This window comes from Ictidomys tridecemlineatus, chromosome 1 (assembly GCF_052094955.1).
Source record: "Ictidomys tridecemlineatus isolate mIctTri1 chromosome 1, mIctTri1.hap1, whole genome shotgun sequence".
In the NCBI taxonomy this organism is placed as follows: Eukaryota; Metazoa; Chordata; class Mammalia; order Rodentia; family Sciuridae; genus Ictidomys; species Ictidomys tridecemlineatus.
The window spans coordinates 133010457-133030719 of record NC_135477.1 but is presented as its reverse complement, the minus strand read 5'-3'; the positions used below and the strand labels follow the sequence as shown (position 1 = coordinate 133030719).

At 32.0% G+C, this 20263-nt stretch overlaps 1 protein-coding gene across 3 annotated transcripts in view; it reads left to right on the top strand.

Moving 5' to 3' along the window:
* Slc12a2 (solute carrier family 12 member 2) overlaps positions 1–20263 on the top strand; it is an 86930-nt gene that overhangs the window by 37214 nt on the left and 29453 nt on the right. For all 3 annotated transcript variants that reach the window (XM_078048020.1, XM_021725649.2, XM_078048030.1), the window contains exons 6-15: positions 182–292; positions 2228–2336; positions 7432–7559; positions 7655–7739; positions 9936–10087; positions 14334–14441; positions 15560–15683; positions 16493–16594; positions 17604–17759; positions 19057–19156. In XM_078048020.1, the coding sequence (XP_077904146.1) occupies positions 182–292; positions 2228–2336; positions 7432–7559; positions 7655–7739; positions 9936–10087; positions 14334–14441; positions 15560–15683; positions 16493–16594; positions 17604–17759; positions 19057–19156 (1175 nt within the window). The remainder of the gene's footprint in view (positions 1–181; positions 293–2227; positions 2337–7431; positions 7560–7654; positions 7740–9935; positions 10088–14333; positions 14442–15559; positions 15684–16492; positions 16595–17603; positions 17760–19056; positions 19157–20263) is intronic.

Genomic DNA, 20263 nt, shown 5'->3' with positions numbered 1-20263 from the left:
TCAGATATTCAAGTATTAATTTAATCATACATTTGATGTTAGATCATCAGATGCTTGAATGACATCTCAATAATAATTCATTCCTTTCCTTAGATTTCCCATCAGTTCATTTAATAAGCATTTATTCAACATCTACATGTAAGGCATTGTTGGTCATTATATTTATAATTCTCTTTTCTAGGAACATTCTATACTTATGATAGATGAAATCAATGATATCCGAATTATTGGAGCCATTACAGTAGTGATTCTTTTAGGAATCTCAGTAGCTGGAATGGAGTGGGAAGCAAAAGTAAGTCATGTTAGGAGTATCTATATATGTTTAATATGCAAACTTTTAGAGGTTGTCTTTTTTGTTTTTGTTTTTGTTTGTTAATTTCCTTTATGTAGGTGGGGCATATTTGAAGAAAACCAGTCTAGGATCCAGTTAAACACAATACTTTCAACGAGTTTGTTTTTGTTTGTGGTGGTGGAAATTGAATTCAGTGCTTCATATATGCAAAGCGTGATGCACTCAACCACTGAGCTACATCCTTAGCCCTTTTTATATTTTATTTCATTTTGTCCTAAGTTTTGAACTTCTCACTTCCTCCCCTATATTTCAGTATTTACATGGAAATATTCAGGTCAATATTAGGTAGTCATAGTTTAATAAATGGTTTCATAATTTATTCAAAGAGATTCAGTTTAACAATAAACCCGGGGCAATGACTGAAAGTGTCCACCTGAAGTTAGAGAAGCTATTCTTACCCCTTGATATTGAAATCTTCAGAAATCAATTAGTGCTAGTGTTTCTTGAAAAAATTGCTGAATTCACACACTGATCAGCAAAGCATGCAGAAATATTATTGGATCTTTGAGCATTACAGTAGGTTACAGCACCATTCTAGTTTCCTGAATAGTGAATATCTACAAAAATACTGTTCAGAAACTCAGATGGTCCAAGTTTTTTCATGTTTACTTTTGTAGGTTCTGTAAAACTCACATATTTGTTCTATAAGTGATAATATTTACTGAACTGAAAATTAGAAGAAAGAATCTTTTTCTAAGCTTTTAAAATCATATTAGAATAAAATTAAATCTTGTCTATTTAATTATTTACATATCTTAGTGCTAGAAATCAAATCTAGGGCCTTGTTCAGGCTAACCACATGCTCTATCACTGAGCTATACTCCCAAACCCTCATTTATTTGTTCTTTTAACACATTTACTTTGTTGAAGGGATGTGATTAGCATTATAAGTATTTTTTTTTCTCACTGATTTTAGTACAGGGAATTGAACCTATTCGCACTTCATCAATGAGCCACATCCCTAGCCCCCACGCCCTTTTTTTCTTTTGGTACTGGGGATTGAGCTCTGGGGCACTCACCACTGAGCCACATTCCTACCCCTATTTTATATTTTATTTAAAGACAGGGTCTCACTGAGTTGCTAAGCCCCTCTCCAATGCTGAGGCTGGTTTAGAACTGGTTTAGAACTCACCATCCTCCTACCTCAGCTTCCTTGAGCCACTGGGATTATAGGTGTACATCACATCACTCAGCCATCCTAACCCTTTTTATATTTTTTTTTTGAGATAGAGTCTCGATAAGTTGCTTAGGACCTTGCTAAGGTGCAGAGGCTAGCTGTAAACTTGAGTTCCTCCTGCCTCAGCTCCCCGAGCCCCTGGGATTATAGGTGTGCACCACCATGCCCAGCTGATAACATACTTTTTCATAAGTATTTGTTCCCTTTTATTGGGAGTTAAAATTTGAGAAAAATTCTTTCCTTCCCATCTCATTGCCTCTTGAGTTCTCCTCCTCCATATTCTCTACTTTGTCTACTTTTTCTTCTTTTCATATAGAAGTCACATATTTAACATATGTTTGGATCTGGTATAAAACTTGCATATGTGTTAAATTTGTTCTTAATGTTAAGAATGTCACTGAAAGCTGAAGGAAACCGAATTACATAGGGTGAAAAGCTTACAGTATATATAATTTTTAGTGCTTTAGGGTTTGATATATATGGTATGATCCTAATTTTGCTACCCACTAACCCCCATTATATTGAATATTCTAAAATAGTTCTTTGTTTAACCAAAGCTTATCTAGTACCTGCTTTGTGCTTGGCACTCTTTGGGGAAGCAGACAAAATAGAACAAAAGTTACATTCTAGTGAAATTAAATAAAATAAAAGTATTGACACAGTACACTTGATTTTATTTTTAATGTTTAAAACTACAGGCTCAGATTGTTCTTTTGGTGATTCTACTTCTTGCCATTGCTGACTTCGTCATAGGAACATTTATCTCATTGGAGAGCAAGAAGCCCAAAGGTTTCTTTGGTTATAAATGTAAGTAAAGAAGATTAAATATCTTTTTAAAATTTATTTATATTTTTTATGTAGTACTGAGGATCGAACCCCGGGCCTCATGCATTCGAGACAAGTACTATACCACTGAGTTACATTCCCAGCCCGAATAAATACCTTTTAAAGAATGTATATTACAGCATTATACTGCTAACTAAATTTAATACATTTTAGATATTTTGTAATGTAACTTGAGTTAGTTCTGGTGATCCACACTCATTCTTATTTCAGTTTTTGTCACCTTTATATAGTCTGTACACTTGCAATAAAAGTCACCTTCATTTTCATCTTTTATTTTTCAGCCTTAGCAACAAAAGGTGATAGAATTTACAGAAATCAGTGATACTGAGAAAAGGTGCTTTTGATCTCTACTTCTTGGGGCAGTTTGTAACTAACATGACCTTTTCTGTGGTGCTGGGGATCAAACCCAGGTGTTCTACCACTGAGCCATATCACCACCCCATTTTTTATTATTTTAGATGTATACTTATGTATCCCTTAACTATGGAAACACTGTGAGAAACATTCATTGACTTGCAATTCAGTGGATGAACTGCATGTATTCAATTAGTTGTTGTGAATTGAATTCATTGAATTCATTTTTGTGCAGATATCAAAATATAACACAAATTAAGGTGCATACAGTGTTAATAGGCAATATAATCTTATGGAACTGCTGTCCTATATGTGTTCCATTGTTGACTAAAATCTCATTATTTGGTACATGACTCTATTTATAAACAAAGCAGTTTAAAGGTGAGATTGTGAGTGCAACTAAAATATTTTAGTTTCTTGGTGTAGTGCCACTTAAGTTACTCTGCAATTTATATTAATTATGTGAGAATTTTCCTTAGTTTTTATATTTTATAATCTTTTATTTTTAACTGCTGGTGACATTTACTTGTCTAGGACTTCATTATTTCCTAACATTATATCAGCGTCCTCCCCATCCTCTATTGACCTAATTAAGCAACTCTGGACCTGTCTTTAAGATAGTAGGAAAGATTAGTTGCTGAGAGGCTTATCTCTAGTTAGCTAAAACCCACATTTTTAAGCCCTAGAAACAAAAATCTTGTTTAGTTTCCCTGAGTTGTTTTCCCCAGATCTGTAAAAAGATACAGAATGTAGATCAATGCACTTCTTCCTTCAGAAAGCCTTACTGGAACCAAAAATAAATAAATAAATAAATAAAATCAGCTGAACTAAATTGGAGCCTAGAGACCTCATTGGTTTATGTTCTATTGTAAGCTCTTTAATCTTGTTACTGACTGGAACATAGCACTGGTGTGGCTTGTACCTAACACTGACTCAGTTAGCTGAGCTGTTTTCTGATACACATTGTTTTAAGGCTTTTACCTCAACAAGGGACACCCAATATTTGTGACTATTTGTGATTTCTATTCTGATTGCTAGTGTATATGACTGATTCAACTGGGCTTTAAATTTGTTTCTTAAGTTAGAGAAGAGGCAAGCCAGAAATAAGTTAGTAGCCTTCTTTGATTGCCTTCTTTTCTGTATTTTGTGCTCTTATGAATATATTAGATTTTTTCCTAGTAATGAGTTTTTTTTCCACTTCATTTTTTAATATTATGTATTTTGGGGGAACAATTGTTTGCCATTTTTTCTTCTAAAAAAAGTATTAAAAATTACAGTGTGGGCTGGGGATGTGGCTCAATCGGTAGCGCGCTTGCCTGGCATGTGCGGGGCGCTGGGTTCGATCCTCAGCACCACATAAAAATAAAATAAAGATGTTGTGTCCACTGAAAACTGGAGGGAAAAAATTACAGTGTATGGTTACTTCTAAAAATATCCCCAATAAATACATTTTCTTCTTTTTTTTTTTGACTCCAGTTGATTTTAAAATATCTGTAGATACCTTCTAAGCCATATTTTTTTTCCTTTTTTTCAGATCTCTGACATCTTATAAAGGTGTTATATAGTTATATGGTATATTAACAGTGTATACTGTGTTTAAGTAGCACATCTGGGCTTACATTAGTTCAAGGTTAATAAATCTAAATGCTTTGGCATGTGAGTTTTCCTTTTGGTAGTTGATACTGCTTTGGCTTTCCTCTTCATTATACTATGATAATTTTGGCAGTGTACAATTTATGCTAATGAACTCTTGAGTTCACATGACCTCCTAATGGTGATGTGGAGATATTCATGTTATCCTCTTGCCCTTTTCCTTTCTGTCCTCCTTTTGCCAAGGAATAGTGCCTCTTCTTTTTCTGGATCCTGTTTCTTTTACTTTATCCAAGGCACTTCTCTTCATAACATACTTTTTTCCCTTAATCAAAATGTCTGCCTCTGCATAATAAGCTTGCTCTAATAATTCTCATCTTTGAAAATGCTGTCTTTCATTCCCCTTGTTATGACTTCACTTTTCTAGTTACCATTCATATATAAATTTCTCAGATCTTCACCTCCCACTTATTCCTTGTAATTTAAAAAAAAAAAAAAAGACAAGCCTGTAGAAAACTTGCAAAAATAGTAAAATAAATTCTTTATACTTTTTACCTGTATTCAATGATGAACCTTTTATTTTTTATCTTTTTTCCCACATTTATCTCATGTATATATATATATATATATATATATATATATATATATAATATGTAGTAACAAATTTACTATGTATATTATATATCAAATTATTATTATGATTGCTTTCTTTTGAGAGAAGTTGCAGTAATTATAGCTTCTTACCTCTAAATACTTCTGCTTATATCTAGTAAGGAAAAGAGTGATTCAGGAAATTTAACTTTGGCACAATACTAATAATATTTGACATATATGGGCTAATACAGATTTTTTCCCAAATGTCTCTAAAGATCTTTATAGAATTTTATTTTTCCTCCAAGATCATGTGTTTCTGTGTTGCATTCAGAGGGCGTGCCTTTTACTTTCTCCACCACTCCCACCCCAATGGTTCTTCACATACTGTTCAGTCTCCTTAGCCTGCCTTTGTCTTTTGTAGTGTTGACATTTTCAAGAGCAGGACATTTGTATTTCATTTGGGTTTGTCTGGCTTATTTCAGTGGATTCAGGTTATTTATTCATTCATAGATCATCTGATGAATGATGCATTCTCCTCAGTGCATCACATCAGGAGGGGTGTATGTTTTCAGTTTTTCGTATTTTTGGTGGTATTTGATTACTCTGTCAAGTTGATATCTGGGAGGTTTTTGTGTTGTGAAGTCATCTTTTTTAAATTTTTGTAACAAATAAGTGGTTTGTATAGCGGTATTTTGAGACTGTGCTTAGCCTAGTCCCTATAAACTTTTTAAAGCATTTTCTTGTTTTATTTTGTGTCAAAAACTCATTGGGCAGTGTATCTATTACTCCTCCTATTACTACCCCTCTTCTTCCTGTCCTTTTGTTTGTTTGTACCAGGGAGTGAACCCAGGGACTCTTACCCGTTGAGCCACATCCCCAGCAGCCCTTTTTATATTTTATTTTGAGATGGGGTCTCCTACTGAGGCCGGTCTCAAATTTGCAATCTTCCAGTTTTAGCCTCCCTAGTTACTGGGATTACAGGCAAGCACCACTGAACCTAGTTCTTCCTATCCTTTAAATGCAGAGTTGCACAGGCTATGGTCCTTGCCTTCCAACCACTCTCTTTCCTTTGCTGATACTCATTTTCAGGACTCAAAATAACTTATTCCTGATTCTCTCCTGTAAAATTCACACATATAATGTTGAAATATTTATTCAGTATATTTTCTACTTATTCCTTCTCACACTTTCCTATGTCAGCAAGTGAAAGAAACTTAACAACTCAGTGCTTCCTGTTTTCTACCTGCCTCCCTTAATTTCTGATTCCTCTAATTAGGCAGTATTCTACCTGTAGATTGAACCACTGAAGCAACCTCCTAATTGGTCTCTGTGCTTCAGAAGTTGACCCCTTCAGTCCATTGTTGACACACAGCATCTATACAACATAATCTACCTTATGCCATTTGGGTGCTTCTAGCCTTACCCTGATTTTCCATTTTATTTAAGGTAAAATTTAAACTTTTTTATAAAATTTTGCATAATCTGATCCCTACTGATGTTTTCAATCTCATTTCATCTTTCCCTTTACTATAAGAACTTTACCTGTATTTTATTCTGTAGTTCCTCAGAATATCTAAAACCCTTAGGGTTTATACTTGTTGATTCTCATTTCAGCTGTACTCTTCTCCCTGATGATTGATCACATTGCTGATTCTTCTTCAGTAAACTGTCAGTTTAAATATTATCTTCTTGATTATGTCCTTTAGACTTCTGTATTTAAACTGAATTAGGTTCTCTGTTTTATTCTTTATCATAGCACCCTGTTTCCATCAGTATATTTATTGCCATCTATAATGACCTGTTTCTTATTTTGTAGTCCCTCCTCTTCAAGACATGAATGCACACACTGCTTATAGCTTATTCATATTATATCTATAAACATTTTGAGGTGTTAAATAACTTTAGAGAATCTGGCACATGATACTCAAATAATGAAAATGACAAGTAAATGGTTATTTTAGTGTTAGTGCATGCCTTTCAGAATAGAAAAAGTAGGTCTAGCTGAAACTATCATTATTATTGAAATGAAAAGAATCTTTACTTAGGGTACCTTAGCTAAAATTATCTGGCATGGGTCACCACTATAAAACAGATAAAGCTATGGACCCAAACCCACACAGATGGTAACATAGTTAGAAGTAAGGGGCAGTGGGACTGATTCCAGATTAGTATGAAGTTTGTTTCCTTACCTACTTTTGTGTTTCTTTGACCTCTAAGGAGGAGGGGTTGTTCACACTTTGATTTTTATATTTTGACTAGTGACAACAAATCAGAGGCTCTTAAATTATTGGTAAGGGATACAAAAAAGTAGGACATGACCCAAGTCAGATTACCATTTTGACTATACATGCCCTCATACAAGAACAAAGGAATACTAATACTTGAATTAGGAAATATATATAAATTTGCCAATTTCTTGAAGAAAAGTTGGGGATTATATGCGCCAATTACTTTTGACCATAAAATTATTATGGACTAATCTGCTATCATTTATTTTCCAAATAAATGTTCTCTATAGCTGAAATATTTAATGAAAACTTTGGACCAGATTTCCGAGATGAAGAGACTTTCTTTTCTGTATTTGCCATCTTCTTTCCTGCTGCAACTGGTATTTTAGCTGGAGCAAACATCTCAGGTGACCTTGCAGTAAGTACTTTAAAATATAATATCATACGGTTTTAAAAAGTGGTATATGTATTTTAAAAGATAGATTTTTTAAAAAAATTATTATTGTCTTCCAGGATCCTCAGTCAGCCATTCCCAAAGGAACACTCTTAGCCATTTTAATTACTACGGTGGTTTACATAGGAATTGCAGTGTCTGTAGGTAAATAGCCTTCCAATTTTTATGTGTCTTAAGTTTCATAATACACAGTATAAATATTCTCATAATATTTTCTAACTTCTAGTTCAAAAGTATTTCCATAAAAAGACAGAGTTGCCTATTATAATTTTAAAGCAGTTCTAAGAAAACTAGTGGTGACATTTATACTCAGGCTTGGTGTGGCTCAGTGGTATAGTACATGCTTCGCTTGGATAAGGTCTTGGGTTCGATCCCCAGCATCATGGGGAATAAAAACAACACAAACTCCAAACTCACTGATTTTATGATATCAAGGTTTCATCATATTTCAGCTTTTCCACATATTACTGATTTATTGTGACATAATAACAGAAGTATATTTGTAAACTTTGTTATTTACATCAGTATAACTTTGAAATTTCTCTAAACAAAAGTTAGAAATGCTAATAGTCATCATGATAAGCTATATTGGCATTTAAGGATTTTTAGATTTCATTTATCATTAACAATCCATAAATAAATCTCATTAATTTTGAAAAAAATGAATTCATATATTCATATATAGAAAGACATGTGTGTACACACACACACACACACAGAGAGAGATTTAGCAAGCTTTGTGTTTTCCTTTAAGTTCCCAGCATGCTTATATACATTATATGTAAGCTGGCTTAATAAAATTTAGCTTTAAAGAATGATTTAATTGATTATGTTTCAACTTTTTAAATAATTTTATTGTTACAGATGAATATTTTCTATTTTTATCTGACCCCCTAAAACTGCTAGCACTTGTATTTATTTCATACTGTATATATTAGCCCTTGGAACAAGGGTAGTTCCTTTTCCCTGATGTTCAGTAGCTGGACCAGTAAAGACAGCTTCTGTATCACTGACTGTATAACTGGTTTAAGGCAGAAGAACATTTTTCACCCCCCAAATTGCAGATTTAGAACTTTGGAACATGAAGCACATGAAAACATAGCTGCCATAAGGCTGACACATATCACAGGGCTCTGTACTCTCCCCATCCCCTGGTGGTTTCAGAGGGACCATTAGGGAAACATGTTTGCAAATTTGTTCAAAAGGTAGAAGAAGAAATTGAAGGATAAAGAAGTATGTAGTCTTTTTAGTCATTAAAATATTCTCCATCTCAAACTTAGTTTTCTGTTTAGTCCTTACTAAATGCCTATAATTTTTATCTCATGTATGATGATACTTGATAAAATGCTTCAGAAAGAATAAATTCTAGTCTAAGGAATGATGATTACCATTAACTATATATTATGTGTTATTCAAATAAGTGTATCAAGGTAACTTTTAAAATATTTTATTATGGAAGTTCTCAATTTTACAAAAAAGTAGACAGCATTCTCTAATAAGTCCAGTATAACTACCAACCAACTTCAAGAAAGTTAGCAAAACTTATTAGGACATGGTTAATCTTGTTTTATCACTCTGTCTCATGTGTTATTTTAAAGCAAACTTCAGATGACATATATTTTCTTATTGTAAGGTTAATCATATTTGATTTGTTGTTGTTGTTTTCTTGTACCAGGGATTGATTGAACCAAGGAGTACTTACCCACTGAGCTACATCCCCAGCCCTTTTTATATTTTATTTTGAGTTAGGGTCTCATTAAGTTGCTTAGGGTCTCACTACATGGCTGAGGCTGGCTTTGAACTTGCATCTTCCTGCCTCAGTTTTCTATGCCACTGGGATTATAGGTGTGTGCCACTACACCCAGCTCAGGGCAGTCATATTTGAGACAAATGTTTAAATAAAATTTTCATTCAATAATATTCAAAATTTTTTCTCTCACAGAAGATTGATATTATTGGTCTCACCTTTGATCGTGCTTCAAAAGTGAAATATTTGGAATTTAGGAAAATATTTTTTTCTATTTGGTCTGTTTATATTTACTTAAAGACTTCTTAACCAAATAGGCCATGAGATAATTTTACTAATGTACCATTTTCACAACTCAATTTATACAATTTTTAAGTATTTGTGTGTAAATACTATTTTTAAAAGGTTCAGTTTCATTACTTGTACACTGAAGACCATGATACTTTCCAGATTTGTTCAAAGTAAAGCTATCTTAACTGTAAATTCAGTGTATACTATATATCTTGTCAGTACTTTGATTTCTTTATGAGTAGATGTAATTCCAAAATCATATAGATTTTAGCTATATTATTCTCTTGTCGCTGGTACTTCAGGTTCCTGTGTTGTTCGGGATGCCACTGGAAACATTAATGACACCATTGTAACAGAACTGACAAACTGTACTTCTGCAGCGTGCAAATTAAACTTTGACTTTTCATCTTGTGAAATCAATTCTTGTTCCTATGGACTAATGAACAACTTTCAGGTAAGTATTGAAGTTATATTATGCAGATAGACTGCTGTTAAATCTGACTATTCATAATATAGCTATAAATTACAAGGCAGGGACGTTGTTACCTTATATACTCCAAATTACTAACTGGGCATAGAGAAAAATATGAAAAGGTGAAAAATCTAGGCTCTTCGTGAGGAAAAAGACCTTGAGGATAACAATTTTATAATAGAGTATAATTTATAGTGTGTGTCTATATGTAGTTTATAAGAAAACAAGCATCTGAAGCATCTCACATATAGTCGTATTTGGGCAGTCTGTTTCTGGATTCTCCATATTCTGTTCCACTGAGTTTTGTGTCTATCCTTCCAACAGTACCATCCAGTCCACTAGTTTTTTTCCAGTATTATGTAAATATAATAGAATAATTGAGAATCTGAATATATGTAGAACTCTGTATTATGTAGAATATGCAAATTTTACTGTATGGTTTCAAGCAATTAACTGCTCTTTCAGTAGTTATAAATATTGGACCCAATTATGTAATAGTTTGTGTTTTCTAGTCATAAGACTAGGCAAAATTGTAGGAATGAAAGAAAGTATTCATGTCCAACTAATGATTCAAGCCAGTTCTGACATTGATCTTGTGTATGAAAGGCACAAATGCTAGTCTTTGCCCAGTGAGAATGCCAGTCAGATTTGTGCATTGTTGCCTTAAAATACAAAAGTGTGTTGTCTTTATCAAATCTAGTATGGACTCATTCAAGAAATGAGGAGTTTGATGTAAGTAAAGCTTTTTAATTTCTTTAATATGTTTTTTTATTTTTGTTGTGGTGGAGATTGAACTCAGGGACCTGCCCATGCTCAAGTGCTCTGCCACTAAACTACATCCCCAGCCCACGCTTTTTAATTTAAGTAATTTTAAAAAAATATATATTTTTTTAGTTGTATGAGAACACAATAAATTTATCTTATTTTTATGTACTGAGGATTGAACCCAGTACCTCAGGCATGCTACTTGAGTGCTCTACCACTGAACCACAAACCCAGAGCCATAATTTTTTTTAAGTACCTTGCAAAATGATACAAAATGGTGGGGAAAAAATCCTGTGAAAATATAGATCACTTGTCTTTTAGAGAATGAAGGTGGTGGAAGAATATAACAAAGGAGTATGTTAATTGGAGTCTCCATCATAGTATATATACAGGCCAGACTTTATAGTACCGTTTTACATGTAATTGCCTTTTTATACTCCAGGGAGTAAATTGGAATGTTTGTCTTCAATTATTAATCTTATATGTAGTCTTAAGTTTCTTATTCTATTTTCATTTTTTAACGTCCTCTAAAACTTTTACTTACCATTGCCTAGTAACAGTATGTAAGCTTCTTTGTTCTGTCAGTTAAAACCCTTTATCTTCTAAGTCCCACTTCCTTTTGTTTAGTCAATTCCAGTTATGGTATGAGTGTGTATACATATGCATGCACAAGGGCTTACCACACTCTGTTCCTTTGTTCAGTACCTCAGTTGACTTGCCGTGCATCAATACATACACCCAATTTATGTCATTCATTTTCTTTTTACATTCCACCTTAAATTCTTTTAGTCTTTTTTCTCCTATTAGAGACAAAAAAAAATCTTGTTTTTCATTTTGATTCTATTATATATTGTGGGCAACACTGATAATAACATTATTTATGGGCTGGGGATGTGGCTCAAGCGGTAGCGCGCTCGCCTGGTATGCGTGTGGCCCAGGTTCGATCCTCAGCACCACATACCAACAAAGATGTTGTGTCCGCCGAGAACTAAAAAATAAATATTAAAAATTCTCTCTCTCTCCTCTCTCACTCTCTCTAATAAAAAAAAATTAAAAAAAAATAATAACATTATTTACTTTCAACATCATTATACCTGCTACTCATCTTTCAACATTAAATTTTGGGCAATGCAGAGGGGATTGGGTAAATATTTAACTGGAAAACCAGAAACCTAGCTGGCTGTATAGCATAACATTATTTACCTCAATTTAAAGCTGGGAAAATGTAATTTCTTTCACATTGAAAGCTGGAAGGTTATTATGATATATTGGTAGTATCAGTTTTGTTTTAGTCCAGCCGCATTGTATGTGTCATATTCTCTGTTATTTTTTTCCATTATTTATGTCCTCTATTTGCACTTAATTTAGCTTTGAGATCTTTACAGATGTGTGGAATCTTGTATATATAGTTGAAGTTAGGGCTCTCCTAAAGGTAGAGTTGACAATGCTATCTAATCTAGCTTTAATAATTATTATGATAAGTAGTACTTACGCAAAATAGATGGCATATATGAAACTGCTAAATTGTTATTAGAGGACAAAACAGAAAATCATCTTTTCAAGATTTTTTCCTCACCATTCTTCTCAGAGAAGTCAGTACTAACTGTGTCTTGATATGTTAAGAATTCTTCATATTTAAGTCTATTAGAAGATACAGGGAAATACATTTTAAGTAAAACAAGATGGTTCATGTACACCTGAAATCAGGGTTATGCCTCATGACCAGAAACTGCTCATAGCCAAATTTACATCTCTTAAAGTATTATAGTCAAGTTTATGGTAGTCATAAACAACTTCAACTTGATTACCTGCTTTCCTTAATGTCCTTGGCCTCAGTTGTCATATTCTTAGTCCATGTAAACAAAAGGTAGATCTCCACTAATGAAGTAATGTATCTAAGTGATGATCACCATTCACTGCTGAGAAATTTTTATAATGAATGGATCAGGCTAACAATGCTTGAATCTACCTTGAATACTTAAACAGCAGTCTTTCAGTTATATTTACTAGATGTTTATATTTTGCTAAATGTTTTATCTGTGTATTTTTTCTTCTCAATTATGAGAATAAATTATAGACATCACAACATAATAATCTTGAAATTAAGGCATTCTGTGCAAGCACAGTACATTTTTCCCACTTGAGAAATTTAACATTGATGATATACTCTTATTTCACTTGTCCCAGTAATATCATTTATTTTTTTTCCAACATTTGGTTGTGTTACTTAGTCTATGGTAGTTCTTAGCCTGTCTTAATCTTTATGACATTACATTTTGAATAGTCTGGCAAAGATGCTTTGCATTGTATTCCTCATTTTGGATTTATCTGTGGTTGTCTTCTCTTGATCTAAAGGATTAATCCTTTTTGTCATTGTTTAAGAAATTTAAAAAGGTATTCAGTAGGAAATATTTGAACACAGAGAAAGAAATATAATGAACCTAATGTACACATTGCCCAGGTCCAAAAGTTATTAATGGATGCCTAGTTTTTGTTTATTTTTAAATCTACATCCCAGTCAGTTTACTTGGGAGCAAACTGAAGACTTTATATCTGTTCAGCTGGAATATTTCCATGTTTAACTCTTAAGGACTTTTTTTTTTTTAAATAATAACCACAATACTATCTTAACATCACAAAAAGAAATTATCTTTCTGATGGAAGTTCTTATACCTCAGTATAACTGTCTACATCTAACAACCAGTTTACTGAATATATAGAGATGACAAATACAGGTTAAACTTAATGGAAATGTAGGCAGCAAACTCCAGGGTGTAGGCTTTCTAGAGGAGATATGGCATAAAAACAAATAAATAAAATGAAAATGGAGTGTGAACCTGTAGATTGAAAAAGACCTGAGATACATCAATCAAATAAATGTAATCCTTTTTGGATCCTGATTTGAGTAAACTTTTAAAAGGTCAAGAAAAAAGGGATGATCGAGGAAATGTGAATGCTGACCAGATATGTTATTGTTAACAGATTAATTTTTTAAGCCAGGACAGTGACATTGTCATTGCAGTTTTCAAAAATTTTTACCTGTTAGAGATGAACACTGAAACATTTATGCACTAAATATCTGGGATTTTTTTGTAAAATAATTCAAAGACTGACTTTGTATTGAACATTGATTGTAACCTGGTGCTGGATAATTGGTGATTCATTATAAACTTCTTTGTGTCATTATGTGTATTTGATATTTTACAAAATTTAGGAAAACATTTTAGGATTAGTGGTAAATCCAATTCAGAAATTTGTAATGCAAATTATTATTGCACATTGTTATTGTTTACTATCATCAAATTATACCTAGAATTGTCTCATTTATTAGAGTAATAAAATTGTGACTACATATTTTTACATATCTTAAAGTATTATAGTCAAGTTTATAATATAATTTTCATTTTTCATATTATTTTTAAGACTTATTTTTCTTTTTTTTTTCTGGTCACTTCTATTTAAGGTAATGAGCATGGTGTCAGGATTTGCACCATTAATTTCTGCAGGTATCTTTTCCGCCACTCTTTCTTCAGCATTAGCATCTCTTGTAAGTGCTCCCAAAATATTTCAGGTAAGTATTTTCATATTGCAAGCTTTATTGAAGAGGGAGCTAAGATAAAATTTTTAGTTTGGGATTGTTAATATTTTTAAATTATTTACATCTGTCAACCTGAAGTATATGATACATACATGTGCACATATCATAGTGTACATTTTATGTATAAGATGCACATGTTTATACATTTTTTGCATTTATTCACTATCATAGTATAGTAGTCTTTGAATTGTTCTTTTAGAAATGATGATGGATTTGCTTTTTGACAAACCTAGCATAAATTTTCACAATCTTTACCAAGAATTAGGAGTGTAATCTAAACCATAAATCAGTGGTATAAGGAAAGGGCTTTGGGGAGTGGCTCAATAGTAGAGTACTTGCCTACTACATACAAGGCCTGTTCAATCCCTGAGACTACAAACATATTGGGGAAAAAAACATAATAGAGAAATGTCATGTCCAAGTTGACAACACCAATGTAAATTATTTATTTTACAAATATTTGAATGCTTAATATGTGCCACACATAGTTAACTGCTAAGGTTATAATGATAAATATGATGAATACTATTTTCCTTTGATGGACATTAAACATGGAATAGGAAATACTTTTTATTATGAATGTATGAAAATTAACTGTTGATTTTACAGCCTTGTTCTTAATATTATAATATAACCAGTAGGTACAGTAAAGATATAGAATATATTTCTTAAAACAGAGTTCAATGATATTTTAAGAAAAGTGGTTAAGTTTTATGAGGATTTTTATTTGTTTAGAATTTAGTCTTGGTTTTTTTAAAGTTGTTAAACCTATGCCATCCTTATCAAGTTGGAAAACTTCCGTTTTATTATATTTTTATTTTTACACCTGCTTGTCTGATTCTTTATTCATAAATAGAAGAATTTCAACATGGGAATGGGGGTAAAACAGAGAAAACTTAAGAGGTAGTCTAAACTAGTTACCATTCCAATATTTGAAATGTCTTAATCACTTTCAAAATTTGTAGGTAAAGCATCATGAGAAAGTAGAGAGAGAATTGGGATTAGAAACTTGGGTTCCTTTCCTGATTAACCTGTTGAAACTGTAAGAAAATAATTTTGATATATTCTAATGTTTGCTTCTTTTTAATCAGGCTCTTTGTAAGGACAACATCTACCCAGCTTTCCAGATGTTTGCTAAAGGTTATGGAAAAAATAATGAACCTCTTCGTGGTTACATCTTAACATTTTTAATTGCACTTGGATTCATTTTAATTGGTTAGTTATATAAATGATGTGTTAATATAGAGCTTGGCCCATTTGTATGTAGAATTAGCTCTTAACATTGAATTATTAAATTATTAATAAAGTATCACTTTGCTTGGTACATACTATTAATTTCTTTCTAATCAAATGAAATAATGTATAAAGTACTACAGATATTATTATTCAGTAGATTACTCCTGAATTTATTACCTTCTGTAAAAAGTCCTCACTAGGGCTACAAGGAGCTCCTAGATTTTCCCAGAAGCAATAAAATATATGACTGAGGATGTGGTTCCTAAAAGATCAGATTGAAGAATGATAGATACAGTTTATTATTTATGTAAAATTCTTTTAAAAATACCTCAAAAGTACTTTATAATGCAAGACTATATATGTGAAGTAAAACTATATTATAAATGTCTGATCAATGTATTGATCAATTTTTTATTATTCCACACATTACTTGCAAAATCTCCAAGTGATAATTATGTTTTTGAAAAATGTTTATAAATATATTTGTCTTTGATTTCAGCGAAATCAAAACTTAAAAATAGTTTTAAAGTTGGCATGTGTGGAATTGGTTTTATCATATGTATGTGATTGGAAGGAATATGCCAAGTTTGGAATAGTGAGATATAAAGAGGGTTTCAACTGTGTACATATAATTCCTGAAAGTAAAGTTTATTTTACATTTATGGCAAAAATACTGTTAAATCTAGATAGTGACTATAGAGGTGTTCATTATGCTATTATCTAAATGTTGAAATATTTCATGATCTTAAAGAATTTAAAAAATGTCTGTTATTCTGTTTCTTTTACAGCTGAATTGAATGTTATTGCTCCAATTATCTCTAACTTCTTCCTTGCATCATATGCATTGATCAATTTTTCAGTATTCCATGCATCACTTGCCAAATCTCCAGGTGATAATTATGTTTTTGAAAAATGTTTTATAAATATATTAATGTCTTTGATTTGAGAGAAATCAAAAGTTAAACATAGTTATAAAGTTGCCATGTGTGGAATGGGCTTATTAATAATCAGTTGTGATTTATAGTTAAATCAAGTTAAGGCTTCAAAGATCTCTTTTATCATGAAGTTTACTGGTAATATTCCTTTTTAAAAAAAATTTGGGCGGTTGTATTTGGACACAATACCTTTACTTTATTTATTTATTTTTCTATGGTGCTGAGGATTGAACCCAGTGCCTCACACATGCTAGATAAGTACTCTACCACTGGGCTACAACCCCAGCCCTTAATAATATTCTATTTATTATTTTCAAAGCATTTAAAATATGTTGTGAATTATCTATTTTTTCAAGTCTTTTTGTACTGTTTAGTTGATTCTGTTTCAGTTCTAAGAACATTGTTATGATGTAGTTAACCTTTTACAAAAAAAAAAAAATGGTTTTCTTAATACTGGGGATTGAACCTAAGTCCTCACACATGTCAAGCATGCACTCTACCCCTGAGCTTCATCCTCATCCCTCTAGATGTTTTCGAGTCTGGTGGAATTCTAACATAAGGTAGCCTTATTAACTGAAAAGTATATGGAACTTTTATAAACTGTGACATGAAATCAGGGGTAGAACTGATAGAACAAAAATGTTGTTCCTTCTGAGGATCTAAGTCTCCTTAATAAAAATGTGTTAATTTAGAGCTTGGCCTATTTGTAGTATTAGTTCTAAATATTGAATTATTAAATTATTAGCAAAATGTTACTTTGCTTGGTATGCTATTAGTTTCTTTCTAATAAAATGAATATATAAAATACTACAGATACTATTTCTCATTAGATATCCTCTGAATTCCTGGCACTTTAAAGTGCTCTCAGTGCGGAAGCTATAGTCGTTTTGTGTATACATACATATGTGCCATTTATATAAGTAGATGAGGAATTCAAATGACTTATTTATCTATTTATCATTAGGATGGCGTCCTGCATTCAAATACTACAATATGTGGATATCACTTCTTGGAGCAATTCTTTGTTGTATAGTGATGTTTGTCATTAACTGGTGGGCTGCGTTGCTAACATATGTGATAGTCCTTGGACTATATATTTATGTTACCTACAAAAAACCAGGTTAGTAACCTTTTCTATTTAGTATTTGTTTATTTGGAAAGTATTTCAAGTAAAAACTAAAATACTTTATTTCTAAGTACACATAGTTTTTTGTTGTAATTTTTAAAATACATGGAATTTTTGTTTTGTTCTGTTTTGAGATTTTTGTTTTTGTTTTAGTATAGGTGTTTGTTTGAACCAGGAATTGAAATCAAGGCTGCTCTACCAAGCTACTCTCCTAGCCCTTTTGTTTTTTGAGACAGGGTCTAAGTTGCTCATGTAGTCCTTGAACTTACAATCCTTCTACCTCTGACTCCAAAGTATCTAGGGTATAGGCAGGCACATACATATGGAGTTTTAATGAATAATTACCTTAGACTATTTCTTTGCAGTTTTATTCTTATAAATTTAATCCTATTTATAGAAAAATAATAAATTAATATCATTAACATTCTGTGGCACTCTATCTATGCTAAAATTACTCTTTGAAAGAATCAGGTTTGGGTAGCTTCTGGCCTATTAAGCACATGTATTTCCTGTATTGATCTTACAGCTATAGGAAGTAGGTCAGAATTCACAAAACACTGGATGACATGCTGTCTTTCCCAGTAGGTTACTATGTGGCAAGGAAAAATGGACAAACATGTTTTAACGGGGAAATACTTTAATGATCATGTTTTCCATATTGGTAATAGTTATGTATATACGCACAAGATGATGATGTCTAGGATATATTGGAATTACTCCAGAATATAGACGGAAAATCTAGCAAGAAAAATTTGGAAAGTTTAGACCTTTAGCTATATAAACAGTTATTCTAAATTGTTTTTTGGTTTGGTTTGGTTTGGTTTCGTTTGGTACTAGGGATTGAACACGGGCATTTGACTACTGAGCCACATCCCCAGACCTATTTTGTATTTTATTTAGAGACAGGGTCTCACTGAGTTGCTTACCCCTTACTATTACTGAGGTTGGCTTTGAACTCATGATCCTCCTGCCTCAGCCTCCCCTACAAACCATTGAGCGAGCATCACTGTCCCTGACTCTAAATTGATTTCTTTATTCTTAAAAGGCTGTTTGAGTTGTGTATACAATATATCTACAGTACTATCATCTGTCTTTCCTAAATTATACTTTAAATGCAGTTCTAGTTAAGATGCTTATAGTAGTAGTGTCATGCTATATTAAAGTCAAGTATAGTAATTTATTTTAGCAATTGCCTTTTTAAAATATGAAAGTATGTTTTAGTGTGAGTCTCAAATTGGTTGTTGAGACGTAATCATTGGCATTATGTTACATGAATATTGTCTTCCTATAGATGTAAACTGGGGATCATCCACACAGGCCCTGACTTATCTGAATGCACTTCAGCATTCAATTCGTCTTTCTGGAGTGGAAGACCATGTGAAAAACTTTAGGTAGGTGACACGTTAACATGGAAACATTTTGTGTTGGCTAGCCAGCCCGATCTTAATTCAGCAAGATGTTCTGTTATTCCATAAAATTTCTCCAAAAGAATAGAGTATTATTTTTGGACTTGGGCAACTTAATTATTTAAAACCAACTTGTATAAGAAAAAAAGTTATTTACCTTAGTGTTATGAAAGTTTTGGAAGTTCCTTATTTGAAAACTTCCAAGTGATAGTTTTCATAAAGTAAAAATATTTCTCTCAGTGGCCGTTTTAATATTATAAATCACTTTATACATAAAAATTCATAAAGATTTTTGACATTATTTTGTAATTTCACTGAAACACTAAATATATTTGTTATTCACTTTCTCACTCGTGACTAACTGAAAACCAGTTGTAATAAAGAATCAATTCTTTACAATAAAGAGAACTCTTATTTTTCTTCATAAGACTTTTATCTTTATAATCATGTATCAGTCATCAATATAAAAACTATCCTTTAATACATTTCTTGTAATTGATGACAGATTCGGTTACTAAAGAACCATTGATATATACTTCTTTAAATCTAGAAATATTGTTTATTATAATGGATTCTTAGAAATTACAGGTTAATATGTATACTTGGCTAAAACTAAGTTTGTGGTTTTCAAAAGTAGAACACTAGACAGTAGTATTTAAATACTTCAAATTAAGTCTGGCTGTGAACAAGTGACTTTCTTCAGTTATAAATAATCACTTCTTAATGACTTCTATATAATAAATACAGAAATCTATTCCATGTATGTCAGTAAACCAATGGAAAAATACCAGGAATGAGAACCTTTTTAAAGAAAAGTTTAGTTAGCATATTTTGAATAGTTGATGCCAACTGTGACAGAAAAATAGAAACTATTCTTTTATGTAAAATGCTGTATCTCATAACTGAGGGTATGAACAAGAGTTAATTTACCATCAGAAATACCTGTTGCTTTGCCTAATTATAATAATGGGAACATTTTTACTTAATTTTTTATTAGAATTGATATGAACACTAAAAGAAGAAATGGGATATAAGATTTGTCTTCAGAATTAGTGCTTGTTTCACCCCTAGTATCCCTGTTTCTCTTACATC